The sequence below is a fragment of the Amblyomma americanum genome, chromosome 1 (genome assembly GCF_052857255.1).
Source record: "Amblyomma americanum isolate KBUSLIRL-KWMA chromosome 1, ASM5285725v1, whole genome shotgun sequence".
Classification (NCBI taxonomy): domain Eukaryota; kingdom Metazoa; phylum Arthropoda; class Arachnida; order Ixodida; family Ixodidae; genus Amblyomma; species Amblyomma americanum.
The window spans coordinates 341,681,871-341,699,900 of NC_135497.1; the positions used below are offsets into that span (position 1 = coordinate 341,681,871).

The window sequence follows — 18,030 nt, forward strand, 5'->3', positions numbered from 1 at the left end:
AAGCAGTGGCCTCGGCAAATTCGTTATTGACTCCATTCAATTCTAGGGCGAGTGGGTTGGGCGGGTAGTCGTACGGGTCAGTTTTGCGAGTGCTGGCTTTAGGGGGAACGGTGTATTATGGTGGCTTCTATGGAGGCGGCGGTTTGCATGTGGCAGGCATCTGTGGAATCTAGCGCTGCAGTGTCCCAGGGTGGTTTTTGTTCGGCGGGTTGGGGCGCTTGCGTTGGTCAACGACTTGACACTCACGCGAAACGTAAACCGTTGTCGCTTTTAATCCTCGTTGAAGGTATAAGTCGCCTTTCTTGTTTGTACGAGGTTTGCTATTAAAGTATCCGACCTTATTTATTTATTTTTTGCGAACACCTGATGGATATGAAACAAGCACGTTTGCATCAGCCGAATTGGAACCTTCGTGAGCATGCGTGAATTTTTTCCCGTCTGCCGATAGCGTCAGTTGCTGGGACGCAGCGTTTGAGTGAGACATAGTGCGTCGTGCTCTCATCGGTTTTTTATTGCGAGCAAAATGGCGGAGCGACTGGAACAATGTTACTGCATCAAATTTTGCCAGAAACTGGACGACAGCCAAGTGGAAACCATTCGGAAGATTCAGACGGCTTTCAGTGACGATGTTATGGGCAGCACACCGATTAAGCAGTGGTGAAACCGGTTTAAAGACGGCCATACATCGGTGGAGAGCGAGCCACCCTCTGGTCAGCCATCAACATGCCAAAATGAACAGGTCATTGCCGAAGTGAACGCTGTGGCGATGCGGGACCGTCGTGTGACTATCCGAGAAATTGCGGAAGAGGTGGGCATCGGAACTTTTTCTGCACATTCCATTATCACCGAAGATTTAGCCATGAAGAGAGTTGCGGCGAAATTCGTGCCGAAGCTGCTCACGGTGGAGCAAAAGCAACTTCGTGTTGGTCTCACAGGACATGCTGGATTCCACAAACAGTGACCTCGATTTCATGAACACCATAACCACTGGTTACGAGTCTTGGGAGTACGGGTACGACCGGGAATCCAAATCCCAGTCGTCACAGTGGAAGCATTTCACGTCACCAATGCGAAAAAAGGCCCGCCACCCGCCAAGTGTGCAGCAACGTTAAAGTGAAGCTGACTGCTTTGTTCGACTCCCGCGGTGTGGTACACCACGAGCGCACTCCACAGGGTCAAACAGTCACCAAAGAGTACTACAGGGATGTCGTCCGTCGCCTACGTGATGCTGTGCGGCGCAAGAGACCGGAGTTGTGGTGAACAGTAAATCGGCGCATCCATCACGACAATGCTCCTGCACATTCCTCGCACTTGATTCAGACTTTTTTGGCGAAAAATCAGGCTCCTTATACTCTCCTGATATGGCCCCCTGCGACTTCTGGTTGTTTTCTAAAATCAAGAGGCCATTGAAAGGAGCGCGATTTAAGAAAAGAGAGGGCATTATGGCTGCAACGACAGCTTAGCTAAGCTCCATTCCGAAAGAGGCCTTCTCGTAATGCTTCCAACAATGGCAGCACCGCTGGGAGAAGTGTGTGGCCCAAGGAGACTACTTTGAGGGTGATTAGATTTCCAGCGCTCCAGTTACGGCGCTTTTTTTTTTCTTTCGCCAAAGCTCGTTTACTTTTCTAACAGACCTCGTACATTTTAAAGCGAAAAATCTCTCTTTTAACACTCGCATGCCCTACGATGAATGAAGATGCTCCCGGCATCTCGTGTGACGAGCGCAAGGCTGGACGAACGCTAGAAATGCGACTTGTCTCGCGACAGCACCAGTTGCGACGCTTTTTTGAGGCTTGGTCAGCGGACGCGGCCGGCAGCGCTCTGCTCTTTGAGGCTTCTTGCTTTGCGGTTGTTCCTCGGTGATTTCTAAGACGTAGACATTGAGAGTGAAGACCCAGCCGGACGACGATTGTCTCGCTGAAGCGTAGGCGCGCTGGATTAATCGCAGGGTGTCTCCTCGGCTTCCCCGGGTGGTGCGGGTATCTCGTAGCGGAGGATCGCCTCGCCGGCAGACAAGGAGTGGACGCCGGCATGATGCCGGGTCCGATGGGCGTGGTGGCGGCCGACATGCTGGCGCCCACGCTGTCCCGTCAGATGGTGTACGTGTTCCCGACGCTAGGCCAGTTCGACCCACGCTGCGTGCGTCTGGTCACACAGGACCAGGACCCGGCGACGGCGATCGCCTGCCTGCTCGGATTTTTCAAAGTCGTCTGCGAGGCCGGCTACCGACACGTATGTACTACCAGCCGATCCTGTTTATTCAGGCCGCCGCGATGGCTCAGTGGTTATGGTGCTCGGCTGCTGGCCCTAAAGACGCGGGTTTGATCCCGGCCGCGGCGGTGGAATTTCGATCGAGGCGAAATTCTAGAGGCCCATGTACTGTGCGACGTCAGTGCACGGGGGCCGGATTAATCCGTGTGCTCCTACTACGGCATCTCGCATAGCATAAGTGCAACATTGAGGCGTGAAACCCCACACTATGCCACACCATACTATACCAAACCTACTATACCATGCCTAACCACACCAAACCACACCTACCTTACCATGTCATGCCATACCATACCACAGTATGCAAGATATATGCGTCATTTCATGCCGTTCCATACCATACATACGCTAGCACATTCTGTATTCTCTTCTAAAAAGTTTAAATTATGGGGTTAAATGCGCCGAAAATTAGTGGTTTCTGAGGAAAGCAAATAGCGCAGTAACTGTCTCGCATCTCGGTGGACACCTCAACCACGCCGTGAGGAATGGGATGAGAAGAAAACGAAAACATAGAGAAAGAGGTGCCGTAGTGGAGGCCTCCGGAATAATTTCGACCACCCGGGGATATTTACTGACGTCGCACAGCACAAGGCGCCTTTTGCTTTTAGTCTTCATCTAAACGCGACCACAGAAGTCGGGTTCTCTTCAATGAAAGTGCACGATAGGCGAATCAGGTTAACAAATTTGCGGGGTTAGGGTGGCCGCAGCTGGCACAGGACAGGGTTAATTGCAGAGATATGGGAGAGGCTTTTGTCCTGCTGCAGGCGTAGTCAGGCTGATGATGAACTCGAGTGGTCTGTGGTTACGCTGTGCTCTCTGCTCGAGGTAGCGACATCAAATCGCAGCCGCGGTGGCCGCATTTGGATGACGGCGAAAAGTGCCCTTGTGCTGCGCAATATCAGCGCACGTTAAATAACTATAGGTTGCTAAAAATTATTCCGGAGCCATCTGCTGCGACATCCTTCTTAGCCCACATAAAGCACCCGGACATTTAGCCCCACAATTTGCAAGTTTCGCCTGCACCTTTCATTCCCTTCCTCATGGGTGGTTTGAGTGTCTACCGAGAGTGCGATATTTGTTGCTCTTTTTGCTTCCTTGGGGAAACATTTTCATTTTGAATACGCTGCGTTAGTTTCTTTGCGTCAATGGAAACACCTGGAAACATTCATTTCTACAGGAACGACGGCTGGAGGGCATTTCGCGAGCACGATGATAAACGTACTGCGACGTTCGATCAGAACTGGTTCGGTAACGGCTGATCGCTAACTAGGATCTTGGCCCGTTGGGCTTTTGTTAAAAATGCGACACAAGAGATATTAATCGTGCTACGTTAATATGGAAACACTTGCATGAGAGCGTCGAGCTTCTTTTTAGTGCTAGAGCACTTCTAGCTGCGTTCTCGGCGAAAGCCATTGGATGAATGAAGCCTCCTGGCGGGTCACGTGACTCAATTTGCAGCGGCTGTAAAGACAGCTATGAAAAGATTTGGCTATGGCCGTGAAGGTTGGGCATGTGAATATGACGTGCCCTATGACAGGGTCTATGGCCAAATATGGCATGGACCACCCGAAATTTGACCTTGAAGTGACCTCGAACGTAATCAACGAAAATTGAATGGTGGGTTCATGAGAGGCAGTATAGCACATCCCCAACTTGGTCCATGCCCAAATATGAAATGAACCACCCGAAATTTCACCTTGAAGTAACCTTTGCCGAAATCGACGAAAATTGAGTAGTGGGTTCCTGAAAACTAGTACGACACGTCCCCAGTGTGGCCCATGCTCAAATATGCCAGTGACCGCCCGAAATTTGACCTTCGACCTTGGCAGAATAAGACTGGCGCTGAATGTAAACGTGCTCGAGTGACAGGCTTGGCTTAGTCTCGAAATGGATTTGGCCCATCTCCAAAAATGGGATTGGCCCACCCCTGAAATTAGGGTGGCCTATCCCCGAAATTTCCAAAATTGAGTTCAGGCTTCATACGGACAAAGGCGCGCCGCCGTAGAGTTTTTGCCTTCGTGATCTTCCTAAACCACCACATTAAAATGTGGAACAGGTCTCTTTTAGTGAGGGTTGCAGGATGAACAGCATGGGTGTGGCGCTCGTCCTGAAACGAGTTGTAAAATTATTTTTGAAGGATCAAACAAAAACAGTGCACTTGCGTTGTGATTGTTAGCAGAGCGCGATGTCATTATGCTTTCGGTTATGTGAGACTAGTGGCAAATCATGCTTACGGCGGAGGAGCCTGGCTCCCACGCCCAGGTGTTGCTCGCCAGCGGCTTGGACGGCATGTGGCTGGACGAGGTGCACGTGAGCTCGGCTTTCGTGCGGCGCCAGTTGCGCTCCCTGGGGGCAGACGGCGCGCCCGAGGCCACCATGGACGACTTCTACCTGCTGCTGAGCCTGATGCTCTGCAACCTGCCGCGGGGACGGGGCTCCAAGCTGGGCACCGACTGGTTCCAGAACCGCGTCAACGACCTGCTTGAGTTCTTCCCGAACGTCTCGGAGCCGCCGCGCGTGCCGCTCTACAGCGAGGAGCAGGCGGACGCCATCTCGCGCTTCGGCGAGCAGTGGCCTCACACCAGGGCGGCGCTGTGCAGCACCCTGCTCAAGACGCGCTTCCAGGTATGTGCATATATATGCGCCGCAGACGCAGCTCGTCGTCTGTTGCCGAACACCTGCTGGATGCTACAACTGGCGCATCAGATTTTCTGTTGCCTCTGTTCTTTGTATCACGCTGTGCCTTGATTTGCAGGAAACACCTTCCATATATGTAAGTGGTTCAGACTGAAGCACAAAGTTCTGCAAGTTGTTCGTTTTCTTGATTTTATGCTGTACTTTTTGTTTCAAATGCTGTGTTGTAACCTCTGGAACGTGTACCTTCCTACTGTCGAACAGGACATAAAGGGGGCCAAGCTTCGCCAGGCTCTACTCAAGCGGCTTTCACCCCCCACCCTCTTTCCTTCACAGTCCGATAAAAGTTTGACTTGAGTAGGTAACAACAAATGCACTGTGACCTCTAGGTCTTACTCAGTGAAAGGAAAGCGTCCGTATTGGACATACACGCCTTACTTACAACTCCTTAGTAACAAAAGACAAACCTATTTGTTAAAAATGCGGAGATGTACACCACATCTTATTCTCATGCACAAAACTTGAATCACCGAGGAAAAGGTATTTTACCCCATGCTACAACGAACACATTATTGTTCACCCAGCATTGATTTTAGGTAAAGATGCACTTATTGATATTACAGATGGTTGTAGCCTTTTAAGGGAAGCAGATTGAGGTTATTTTTATTCTATGGGTTGGGAGCCTCCAGATCTTTTCCCCGGGCAAGGATGGTTGCTGAGGTTACCGGTCCCTTTTTAAAAATGGCTATTAAAGGTCCTTTAAAATGACAAGCAGTCACGAATGACAATGGGCTCTGCTATCAGAGGGAAGCGGCGCCTCTGTGATGTAGGAACATGCCTGGCCTGCAGTGGGTAGAGCTGGACACAGAAGACTGGGGTGCAACATGTTATATTTGGTGCTTGCGTTCACATAACCTTGAAGTGCACCTACGGAGTCTGCTGAGAGAGGAGGCTTTGTTTCTCTCACTGAACGGAGAGTGTTGCGCATGACACATAGTGGTCGGTTGTCGGTGACCAGTGGATGCTGCCATGGAGGAGGTTCCAAAGGTGTTGCGTGAAGAAGCGGATCAGTGGGATCAAAGTAATTTGCTAGGGCAGATGCCGCAGCGATTGCTGATATTTTCTGGTGGCGCGCATTACGGCGCTGCTCCACGAGCTCTTCAATAGTATTCAGCTGAGCTTCCGCTCGTAGTGTGTGAATAGGGGTCAAGCGAGGAAGGCCAGTGATAACTCGCATGAACTCTCTGTGGGCTGTTTCTAATCGGTCCCAATCTCTTAGGGCAAGGCGCTGGAACTGTGCTTGATGAACTAGCCGAAGCTGCAACACAGAGCGGGCTAACTTTCGAGCCATATTAAAACATGCACCACCTGTTTTCTGGGCAATTTGGCGAAACAGGTGCAGCCCACTGGCGGCATTCTGTCGGGCAGATCGAATCCACGATGCTGCAGATACAGAGCTGCCCAGGTCGACACCTAGCGCCCGCATCGACGACGCTGTAGTAAGGAGTTGGCTGTTCAAGGACAGCTGTATAGGTGTGAGCAAAAGGCGCCGTCTACCCCATAGTTTTGTGGTAGCCATACATTTTGTCTTTTCAACCGACAGCGCCAGGTCAATCTTGTGGCACCACTCAGAGGTCTTGTCCAGAGCGTTCTGAAGGCCTACTTCTTGGCGGGTAAGGTCCGTGTGCACTGACCAAACCGTTACATCATCCGCATACAGCAAATTAAATATATCCCGAATAGCCAGTTGCCATGCCAAAGGAAGCAGGGCGATTTTCAATTATATTGCGGCCTGCACGGATCCTTGAGGTACACCCCTTTTTTACGCTGAAGTGGCCAACACGTTCCTTGCCGATGCGTATGTTGATGGAACGGTCTTCCAAGAATGAAGCCACAAAGTTATGTACTCGAAGAGGGCAAGAGGGAGATGAAACCAACGTAGAATGGCCAAAATCCTTGAGCGGCTGACGTTGTCGTACGCCTTGTGAACATACATAGTTGGAAGCGTGCGGATTTTGCGAGATCTGCCTTCGAGCAGCACCATGCTTGATAGGTGGTCCAGTCCTTCCTCAGTAGATAAGCGACGGCGAAAGCCAATCTGAGCCGGGTGGTACCATTGATACCGTTCTAGCCACCATTAGAGCCACGTAGCTATCATCCGTTTTAGAAACTTACGTAGAGTGGACGTAATCACTATCGATAGGGCGAAGGTTGCTTAACCTTCTAGGATTATTTCCGCGCTTAGGTATCGGCACCCTTATTTTATAACGAATACATTCCTTTTCATCCTACACTGCTTTAAGGAGGTGATGCAATTGTTGATGTGTCGTGTTTTTGCTTTTTTAAAGGAATGGGATATCTCAAGAGGCTCTAAATTTTTTACCCGCTGGTCTGTAAGAATTCTAATACACCTCAGCCACTTTCTCACGCCTGAGAAGGCTGAGATTTTTAAGCGATAGCTACATTACGGTAGCATTTCGGGCCTTCAGCGTGGCGGCGCCGCCAAGCTGTCACGTCATTGGTCACGTGGTGCGGAGCAGCTGCCAGGGGCGCGGCGCTATGGCTGATTACGTGGTTGGTCACGTGACCAGCCACGTGGTGCGGAGCAGCTGTTGCTGCTGGCGGCGCGCCGCCGAAACCGAGCTGTAACAGCTGTGCGCATGTGCCGTGTCAAGTGGGACGAAGATAAAGGAACGCCCAGTGAAACGGAGTGGCGAAAGACTGACTGCAATTCAACTGTGCAAGTTCCACCCTGCCAGCTGTTGCTACCGCGTCATTCCAGCTTTAACCAGAGCTAAACCACCGCTAACTTTTTTATTTTGATTGGTTGGGAGCCTCGATGTCTTTTCCCAGCCAAGGATAGCTACTGAGGTTACCCAGCCCTCTATAAAGCTTTTACTAGTAGCCATTTCTAAAATTTTGAGTGTTCACTAGGTGGTGTTAGCGTTTGATGGCCTCAACACCAAAGATGATGTTTTACATTTCTATAATATTCAACAACAAACTTATCCTATACCTTGTGCTTGGTGCATGATGGCCTCAGTTGCCTATGTGCCATAAAACCCAACACAACACACGGATCGGCACCGCTTCAGCATGTTTCCGCGGTGTTGGGATGTCTGCCGATGTCCAAATTGTGTTCAGGGATTCAATGCCGGGCCTTCAACATTTTTGGAAACCTCATGTGTAAGTCCACCGGCCCAGGAGCTTTGCGCACATTCATTTGATCTATATCTGCAAGAAACTCAGGCATGGTGAACTGCTTCTGCATACCTTCAAGGTCATCTTTGCTCGGAGGCGAGCCCGTTTCTCAAGGAAGAGTTTTCGTGTAGATGAACCGTTGAACGGCGCTGGTGCTTGGCCGAATGCTAGAAATTAAGTCCTTACGACCTCTGAAGTGAACTGATTTGGGGTCTGCCCCGAAGCAAGACATGCTGAACTTGCATTATTTTTTGAACGCTTGCCAATTTCCATGAGAAGAAAGGTGCGCCATAACGATGCAGTCGTTGACGATGAGCCAAGAGACGCTCGCGAGTCCTGCCATCGCTGGCGAGAAAGGCGCTTCTCTTGTCGGCGTCTTTATCTCGGAGTTTTTTCTCTCTCATTCGTTCTTTGTTATTTCTTTTCCGGCCAGATGCATGTACTGTTACGCCCGCGCTACAAAGTGCACATAGAGCTGTAGAGATCTATTTGTATTGATCTTATTGGGATCCATGGATGGATGCATACTTTATTTTATTATAGTAATTATAGTATAGATCCTGTATGGATCTACCATTATAGGCGGACTGGTGTGTTCTGTTTAGTGATATGTCCCTCCTGCCTTTGGTCTCGGTCGCAGGGTCCGATGCAGCAGGTGCAGGAGTACATGTCTATTGGCTGGCGCTTCGCTGGCATGAAGCACGTTTACCTCATCCTCGAGTTCCTGGGAGGACGCAACTCCTGGGTTCTCGACCTAATTCCTGAGCTGCGCGCCAGACGCGATCGCCTGCAGGTGCGTGCCCGCTATGTCAGCAACATTGGCGGCGGTGCTCAAGAGCGGTGTGCGCAATTCTGGCTGGGTGCATGGCACGGGACTGCCGGCAGGGCACTGATCTGTCCTGGTGACCTCAGTTCCTCCCCGAGACTTCTTAGTAACAGATTCAATGGACTAGATGTTGCTACAATCAACCACATTATTTGCTGCGCCCCTGTGGATGCAAGCTTGCAAGACCTGCTACAGGTATATTTAACTGCAGTATCCACTGTTTTTTTTTCTCTCGCAAGAATGAGAGATCTCACTGCCATCCAGCCGTGCAGTACACACCTTCACTGGCAACAGATGCAAGCAAGGCCTTTCGGCACTAGCATTGAGCTTTGTCCCGCATCTGCTATGGCTACCTCATCCCATCAAATGCCCTCATCTATACACACTTGACTCTTAGCTGTCCACGGTTATGTTGTACCCGTCCCTTGCTATCCCACCTGTAACCGCAACAGACCTTCGGTTGTTTTTCTCCCGTGGATCTCAGCTAGTAGATCATTGACTCGCCTTTAATTGCACCCTCCCCTCTCTCCCTGCCCTGTCCGCAATGCGCAGGCGTTCCTGTGTGCGTACCAGCGGCTGGGTGCGGACGGGCCGTACATGAAGCTGCTCAACCTGGCCGAGGCGGCGACCACGCTGCGCAAGCACCTGGGCCTGCATGTGACTGCCGCATACGCGCTGGTCGTGCTCGAGGACGCCAACTGGCTCCAGTACAAGGGCGTGCCCCGGGATCTGTACGAGGAGGCGGTGTTCGCCAAGATATCCGATATCAAGCGCATGGGGCTCGGCGCGCCACTCAAGGATGTCCCAGCGCCACCGACGGCTGACGGCGACGAGCACACCGTGGACGGCGCCAGAGCGGGCGAGCCCGCCGCTACCCCGTCCGCAGCGCCATAGGGCCACCGCCCACAGGTGCTTTATCCTATTTTTTTTAGGAGATAGCTATGGTTTGAGGACTTATGGACAGCTCTTGGAGGCGGCGTTGCATTGCCTTTCTTTCATAGAAAAACCCCTGCTTTGATATATGACAATAAAACGTGTGGTCAGGACAGACAGTTGAGTGGATGAAATTCAGAGGTCACTGCACTGGACAGTTACCATGAGATGAACTTATGTTTAGGGAGAATTACGGCTCCCAAATGCACGCTGAAGGTGTTTATGGCGCTGAATAAAGTTGGTAACGTTACTAAGGAACCATCATAGACCAGATGTAAGCTGTCGTCGGTCATACTTAATTGGTTGGCCTTTCTCTTAATGGTCAGCGATTAAAGTAAGCGCGTTCACTATGCGCTCAGAAAGATGTCACGAATTTTGCGGCTCACGGTAGTCGCCTCTGATTTAGTGCTAAAAACGCGACGCGCCCCTCTAGCCCTCCAGAGAAATGTATGGACATCTTTAAATTGCACTCTGCATTTAGAAAGTCTGAATACAGCGTGCTTCACAGTTCAACTTAGGTACTATTAGCGTCAAATGAAACGCGGAGGCGACCATTGCAGCGGGAATACCAAAATTACAAGATCTTAGCTGATCGAAAATGAACTCTAGCGCTCCTGAGTTACACTTCTATGGTGTGAATACCGCTACGTGGAAGTTTTAATTCACGCCATCTCTATTCTTATCTGGCGACCAATATTTTGTATTTTTGATTTTCGGTTTCATTTGACGCTTACGTGTGTCCACACACGTGAACCGCTGTACATAGTGGTTTAAGATCCGCCTCGTATACGGGAAGTCCGGGGTCCAATCCACTGTGCCGCCGGGTACACACCGGCAATACAATGGGTATACAAACTTTCCCATGACCTGTTGCCCGGCTTCTCTTCGTTTTGACCCCACTTTGTTTACAGTGAAAAAAAATACCTTGTGTCATGGCGCGCACTGGCCTTGAAGCTGCCCTTGCGCCATAAAAACTCATCACCATCAGACTTTTCTATCGTGCACACACAGATGTCAAAACACTTTCTCTTTCGACTGTTCAGACCACTTGCCTCTGGTGCACGCGACAGTCCAGGGAGCGCTTATTGGATGGATATGTGCTCATAACGTTTGTACAGTTACGAGGACCAGATTACTCCTTCACCGGTCCCTTGTCTTGTTGCGCAATCTGGTGACACCATTTTGTCTTGCCTTCTGCGCAGACGAGCTGGCACAGCGACGGACGACGGCTACGGCGACGCTTGCCACGCCATCACCACCGCAGGGGTCGCAGAGAGGAGGAGGACTAGAATGGGATGCAGTGCTCGAAACCCGCACACTGCTATCGAGAGGCCTCAAAATATGCCTCTCTCTCTCCTCGCGTGGCCCACTATTGCCAGCTTTCCCAGGCACCACGACCCCTGTCCTTCCGTCGTCCTGTCTAACGTCCTTTCGCAAGCCAGTTGTCTGTCTCCACTGGCGCGCCCGGAGTAGCCGGGTCTAGGCCGATGGCACTTAAATCTTCTGTGCGCCAAGACCTGCGCTGTCGGAACCTGGCAACCCTGCGACGCCAGGTGTGCCGTGATGACGTCGCTGTCCCGCTGAAGCATGGCAGCGGCGAGCAGTGCGGCGCGTTATAGATAGATAAATAAGTTTTCGTCCATGCGTGGCTTCCTGATGAGCTTGCGTCCTTAGCGCTTTCTGCGGTGGCCGCGGGCAGCAAAGCAGAGCCGCAGGGAAGAGACGGGAAAAAGGGCACCTGTCGACGCCGACGGTGGACCCCGTGTAGGCGCTTCTGTCGGGGGGCTGCTGCCGCCACATTTTTTGCGACCTTGAAACAATAAAAGGGCTTCCACACGATCACTCCACAGAGCAACGTACTCACTGCGCAGTTTGTTGCTCCGTTCGACAAATGAGGGGCGGGCAACTGTCGGTGATGCCATGTGATGTTTTTGCATGGATGGATGCATGGATGATATGGGCTTTACCCTATGTATCGGACACCTAGCCTTTATTACCCCGCCCCCTTCCCCTAAAATATGAAATATTGCCTAAAATATGAAAGATGGCGCCGAGTAGCGAGCTACGCTGCAGGAATGGTTAAGACTGATGAATTTTCGCCCATTTTGATGCTTACCTTTTTATTGGGTGAATTATGCCTTGTAGGAAAGAACACATGTCGGAGCTCGAACCCAGTGTATCGACCGGAGTTTTAAATAAAGATGGTTATTACGATGAACATTAACGCAGCTACCTAAACTTCTCGCGGGTGTTCATACACGCTTGTCGTGGAGAAACTTTGCAAATTATCAGCCCTGTGTTATTATTAAAAAAATTTATTTGCGCATGTGATAACGATGTAATATGCCTTGAGAGCTACCTCCTGAATTTTAGCGGTTCGTGTTAGTTTGAAAGAGCGTAGCGGCATTGAAACAGCCTGCATCAAAAAGTATCCGTGGATGTAAGTGTCTGAGTTTATTATTTTAATGCTTATGGTGACTGGAGTTTGCACATGGGGTTCTAACCTGGGTTCAGAACATTTTGTTTTTATGTACTGATTTTAATAACTGTGCACGTTTGAAAACCTACAAAATATATTAGTATGAATGAACAATTTCACTCATGATCACTATTCGTGCTTTTATTAGAACAGCTATTGGCGACTTCTTTTCGGTGTTTTTCAGACTTCTGTAATATGCGTGTATGATGTATTACCAAGATCTTATCTGTGAGACACACCTGCAGAAAATAGGCTTCGCTTTTGAGGTGCGAAACTTCCCTTTTCGATATACTACAAGCTACCAACTTTTTCCCTTTTTGGGAATAAATTGGTGACTTTAAAGGTACAGTGAGGAGAACTCTATCAATATTTTCTTTTTAGCAAAATCTGATAGTTGGGCATTTCATAGCCTTGTTGCCGCTTCTTCGGAAGCAATAGATGCATTTATTTCAAAGAAATTTGGATTAGAAGTTGAAAGTTTTTCCCGCCCTCGCATTCAAACTCGGCGCGCTCTTATGACGTCACAGGACGGAGTGACGTGAAACGTGACGTAAACGCAGAATCTGCGATTCCTGGCGGCTAGCAGTGCGGTATAGCAGCAGCCGAAATGAAAGCTACCGCCGCTGCACGTTGAAGGCATCTATCGGGGGTCACTACCGTCGCTTCGTTTACATCTGCACCGGCGTCTTACGATGGTTCCCGTTCCCGAACCCGCCAACGAAGTTGTCGCAAAAACTCCGGCCTGCATTTCAGCGACCTCAGCAATTACCCCCTGAACAGGTTTCAGGCCTGCACGTCACGTGACGCGACGTCAACGAAGTCACTTCGCGCCGGCTGAGGACCTTGAGCGATTTCCGCGCACTCGCCTCGCGGAAACTGGTGCCACAGACAGGCTCGTCGATCGCCAGGTACACGCGATTGATCAGGACAAAGACAAATTATTAAGATTACGGACACAATTATACATATTTATTTATCACAGCACACTCTGTCTGTATGCATATTTACAGATATTTACGACTACACGTCGTTTGTGGCCAAAATATATGACAGACAGAAAACGATATTGCGCTGTAATGTCGACGGATGTTGCCTTTTATATTTCGTGCTATAAAATCGTAAACAACTGACAGCGGAAACAAGTTTTTGCACCGATAAGAGATACTCACGGTTACAAAACGAATCTGTATATTAAAACAGGCCCTGTGGCACGGTACGAGTTTCAGATGAATGAGAGGAAGCAGAACATAGCACATTGCAATGCCAAGAGATAGAAAACAAAAACCATACTCGCATCTCAACTGTAGGTTAGAAGAAAATATTATTTCATCCATTTTTCATAGTATGTGGCCGCCCTTCAATGGCATAAAACACATCACATTACTTTGTATAGTCGAAGACATGCAAATAAACCACAGTACATTAAACACACTTGTGACTAAACTATGAACTAGGTTATAATAAATAAATGACACAAAGAACCACTTATTTCACTGCTGAAGGTACAGGAATGCACAAGGAATCCACTGCACAAACTGCATTGCACAATAATATAGACACTAATGCAATAATACATACTAGACACTGCAACAATAGTACAATAAGAGACACTGCACAAGAAGAGCACATACAAAAGATGTAACAAATAAGTCATTCACCTACAACAGCAGGCACTGTCTGAGGTTCAGCTCAGTAAAAAAAAAATTGCACTTAATTGCTAAAATACTTTAAAATTTCGGATTAAAAACAATGAACTGTCAGTTAAACTCTGGGCTAGAAAGCATGCATGACGCAAACAAAATAAGGCTCATTGCACTACAACAGGAAGATATTCGGCAAACAAATCACATGAGGAAACTGCAATAAAATACCTGCAGTGCATCATAAAGTAAATTAATGTGCGGTGTACACGCTATGGAAAACTACTTTTCAAGAAAGCTTTGAGCTTTTCTGTTTTTTGCCCCCTGTTCTTTTATAATATGAAGTTGATCATTCCTTTGTTTGCATAAGTTGTTAAGCATTATGTTTGAAGCACAGTTTGCAACAAATGTGACAAGGAGTATGTAGGCATGTAGGCATGCTCATTTTCACATGCATCTATGTCCTCAAGCCTCGGTAGAGAGTTGAGCGTCAGTTGCAGAACGACATTCCTTTGATTGGTCCAATGGAGAAATTGTGTGGAGGTATTTTGTGTCACAAGCTTTGTGACTACAACCTCCGTGTACATGGCTATTGTAATCACAAGGGCAGAGGGAAAGTTGAGTCTACCTCGGTCCAGTTGTGCGGTTAAGGAATGGGTGTCTTCTTCCATTTCCGTCTCACTTCTGGTAACAACCAAGTGTCCTCGGCAACTTTCACACTTTGAAACTTTCATTGTAGCATGCGCACAATACATGCCAACATAACCAATAACTGGCTTTCGTTCTAAGAGTGCATCAAGGTCAGCGTCTACAATTTGAACACTAAAGGAGGTTCCTACATCTCTGACACTGTTTGTCTCTTCGATGTTTCTGAAGTCATCAGTGCTCATCTTTGGCAGGGCATTTTGAAGGCGAGTCCTGCCCTCTGTCTCACAAAGCTGTCGAACAGATGTGGTACTGCCCACCAGCCATTTGCCGGTACTGTCCAAGACGACTCTCGAGAGTATCCGTTTGAACTTTCCCTAGTAGGACGTACTTAAAATGAAGTTCACTTATGCAGTGCTTTTTCAATGCCAGTAAGGATTGAGCAGATAGCCTTAGGGCACTCAATGTGTCCTGGGTAAGGTCCCCAGTGTCATGCCCATAAAATTCCCAGACACCAAGCGAGGTAATGAAAACATTCAAAAAAGCTACTTTTGCGTCATCTGTACTGCAAGACATGGGTTCTTCGTAAACAGTACGATGATGGAAGCCTTTATTTGGAGTTTTGACGTTGACAATACTCCACCTGCGAAGAATGATTTTGATGAAATTTGCTTTTGCTGCTGCATGTTGAAAATCAGCTTCACCACTGCGTGCTGCCAGGGCTGTGGCTACGTGCGTATTAGAGACCTGCAGTACCAGCTTCACACTTTGCCGTTCCAAGTTGCTCGGATTAAATGCCTTGGATGTCAAGCCATACCCAGACTTTATCAGTAGAGATGACTCCTCTTTATGTAAATCTCTCAAATTCTTAAATGGGGCAGTCATTTTGCATTCAGGACCAACATCATTGTTTGAAATCTCAAAGCGTGGGTAGAAAAAGCATGTCCCCGCATTTTTCTGATTCAGCCAATTGTTTCTGATAGACTTCAAAAGATGTACAGCATCTAACACATAAAATAATGGCCGATCTGGATCTGCCGGATGTGGATAAACATGACGAAGCATTGGCTTTAGCAGAAACATATTCATTACCTTTCGGTTTAGAGTTATTGTCACAAAAACCGGATATGACACTGTACCCAATCTCTTCTAAGCGTATGATCACCTTCTTCAGTATGGCATGAAGTTGGTCACCCTGTATAGTTTTTACCGGAAGAATGTGTGCTACCTCCTTGAATGAGCTCAGCAGACTTTGTATCATAAACACGTGTACAGATGTGGCTGCCTCGTTGGAATTCACTGCAGCACCACATATGCTGCCGCCCTTATAATCAAAACAAGGATTGATGTGTATTTCGTCAAGCATCAACGTCACTGTCTTTTTATGTAGCTGCAGATGTGCAAATCTCTGGGAAACATACTGAAGAAAACTTGCATCAAAAGAATCAATTTCTGGGCACATTTGTGCAGATGAGCACACTTTCCTAATAGTGCTCGGATGGGGCAAGGCTAGTGTGCTTGTTTTTCTCAAATACTTGTAGGCACGCGGCGATATTCTGTGGAGAATGCATGCCAACACTATTACCAGTGTGCTGTACTGAATACGCTCTGCAGGGAGCAGTGTTAGTTGTTCCTTTAAAAATTTCGCAGCCCCTTTCTTGTTTTCATTAACGCTTGCTTCCAATTTGTCTAGAAGGCAATCTACTGCAAGCGACAGGTGGCGAGAACAACAACGCTCGCCAGACTCGTCAGACAGCATGCACAGGTTGTTCAAAATTTCTAACAAGGGGTTTATTTTGCAAACCGAGTCTGGTACAACAGCGCTACCAAGATTTTTGATCACGGATCCCTGGTAGCAGACTGAGACTTGGAGGTTTTCGAACACTGTCAATGACGCCTTCAACGAAGGTTCACGATCGTTGGTTATGTTCAAAAACACCCTACACTTTTCTTTATGAATCACAGCCCACTGCACTGACAGTGAGGCCACTTGCAGGTGCGCCTTTAGTTCTTCGAGTGAAAAAATTGGTTTCTCTCCTGCTCCGCTTCATATGGCGCCAGTGATCCTTTGACCGCACGGGCGAGTTGGAAAGCTTCCAGTCGGCTCCCCTTAGCATCAGGTGCTTCTCTTTTGCTGTTGTCTGGTGCTGAAAGGTACGAAGGACAGTTGGGAAATACGGTAGGCACCGATCTACGGCGCAACCGCGGTACTGGCAATCGAACTGTAAGAACATTTCCTGTTCTTGGATCCGTGTATGATGTCGTCGTGTCGATGCATGAAGCGTCGAAATGATCGGCGCTAACCTGCACGAACGTACAAACGTTTTGTAAACATCTCATAATCCACTTATTCGAATAGCCTTATTCTAGCCCCTTTGTCTAAAAGCGAACTTGCAGCAAAGAAATGTGGCCACAATCAAGCTATCTGGGCTTCGGAAGTATCAGAATAAACGTGCTGATTAAGTAAAAGCAACCAGGAGCCCATAACAGTACCATAAACATTACTTTCCTAAGTGTACGAAGTGGGCACGAAGGCATTCATTAGAATGGCGCATAACCACTTCTTGAAAGTGTCGTCGTATTTTTGGAAAGAAAACACTTGTATCTTCCTGCCCGTATGGTAATTGCCGGTGCACCCCGGCACACAACACTTGTTCGGCATTTATGTATCCACTGCACACACGGAAACAAAATTCCCCTCAAAACAACGACGAGAGACCACAAACGCGACCACGCCGCTGCAACCAACCCGCCAGCGCGGCGCAGGGATCGTGAAAAAAAGAACAGCAGGGACTAAAATCATGTCGCTGGCGATGCGGCTTCTGCAAGTGTCAGCCTGCCGGATGTGACGCCAAAATTTTGGCCGCAGGCCTGAAAGCTGAAGCGGGTATGTAGGCTGGAAACGCTGATTGGTAAAAAAATGTGTGTGTGTGTGTGTGTGTGTGTGTGTGTGTGTGTGTGTGTGTGTGTGTGTGTGTGTGTGTGTGTGTGTGTGTGTGTGTGTGTGTGTGTGTGTGTGTGTGTGTGTGTGTGTGTGTGTGTGTGTGTGTGTGTGTGTGTGTGTGTGTGTGTGTGTGTGTGTGTGTGTGTGTGTGTGTGTGTGTGTGTGTGTGTGTGTGCGCGCGCGCACGTGCAAAGATGAGAAACGCTTCATTAAGACAGATTTATTTTGAGTCGACGTTTCCGACAGAGCCTGTCCTTTCTCAAGACTGAAGTTACAGCGATCGTCCTCCCCTTCTTAAGAAGTTGGAATTGGCACACATGTCCGCCACATGAACAGAGCAACAAGCAACCAGATGCTGGAAAGAAGATGGGCAGTTCTAACATCAAAGAGCAGTTTTTATTTATTTATTTATTTATTTATTTATTTATTTATTTATTTATTTATTTATTTTTTATTT

General features: G+C 48.4%; 1 protein-coding gene and 2 pseudogenes across 1 annotated transcript; 2 read left to right on the forward strand and 1 right to left on the reverse strand.

Moving 5' to 3' along the window:
* The first annotated feature begins 523 nt into the window (after positions 1-523).
* LOC144121289 (histone-lysine N-methyltransferase SETMAR-like) lies at positions 524-3,885 on the forward strand (annotated as a pseudogene).
* Positions 3,886-4,539: 654 nt separating this feature from the next.
* Positions 4,540-11,298, forward strand: LOC144099833 (uncharacterized). The gene is made up of 4 exons (XM_077633021.1): positions 4,540-4,896; positions 8,747-8,899; positions 9,485-9,841; positions 11,068-11,298. Exons 1-3 carry the CDS (start codon positions 4,561-4,563, stop codon positions 9,824-9,826), a joined length of 831 nt encoding a protein of 276 aa, XP_077489147.1. The 5' UTR covers positions 4,540-4,560; the 3' UTR covers positions 9,827-9,841; positions 11,068-11,298.
* Positions 11,299-14,266: 2,968 nt separating this feature from the next.
* On the reverse strand, positions 14,267-17,291 carry LOC144099849 (uncharacterized; annotated as a pseudogene).
* Between the last annotated feature and the right edge of the window lie 739 nt (positions 17,292-18,030).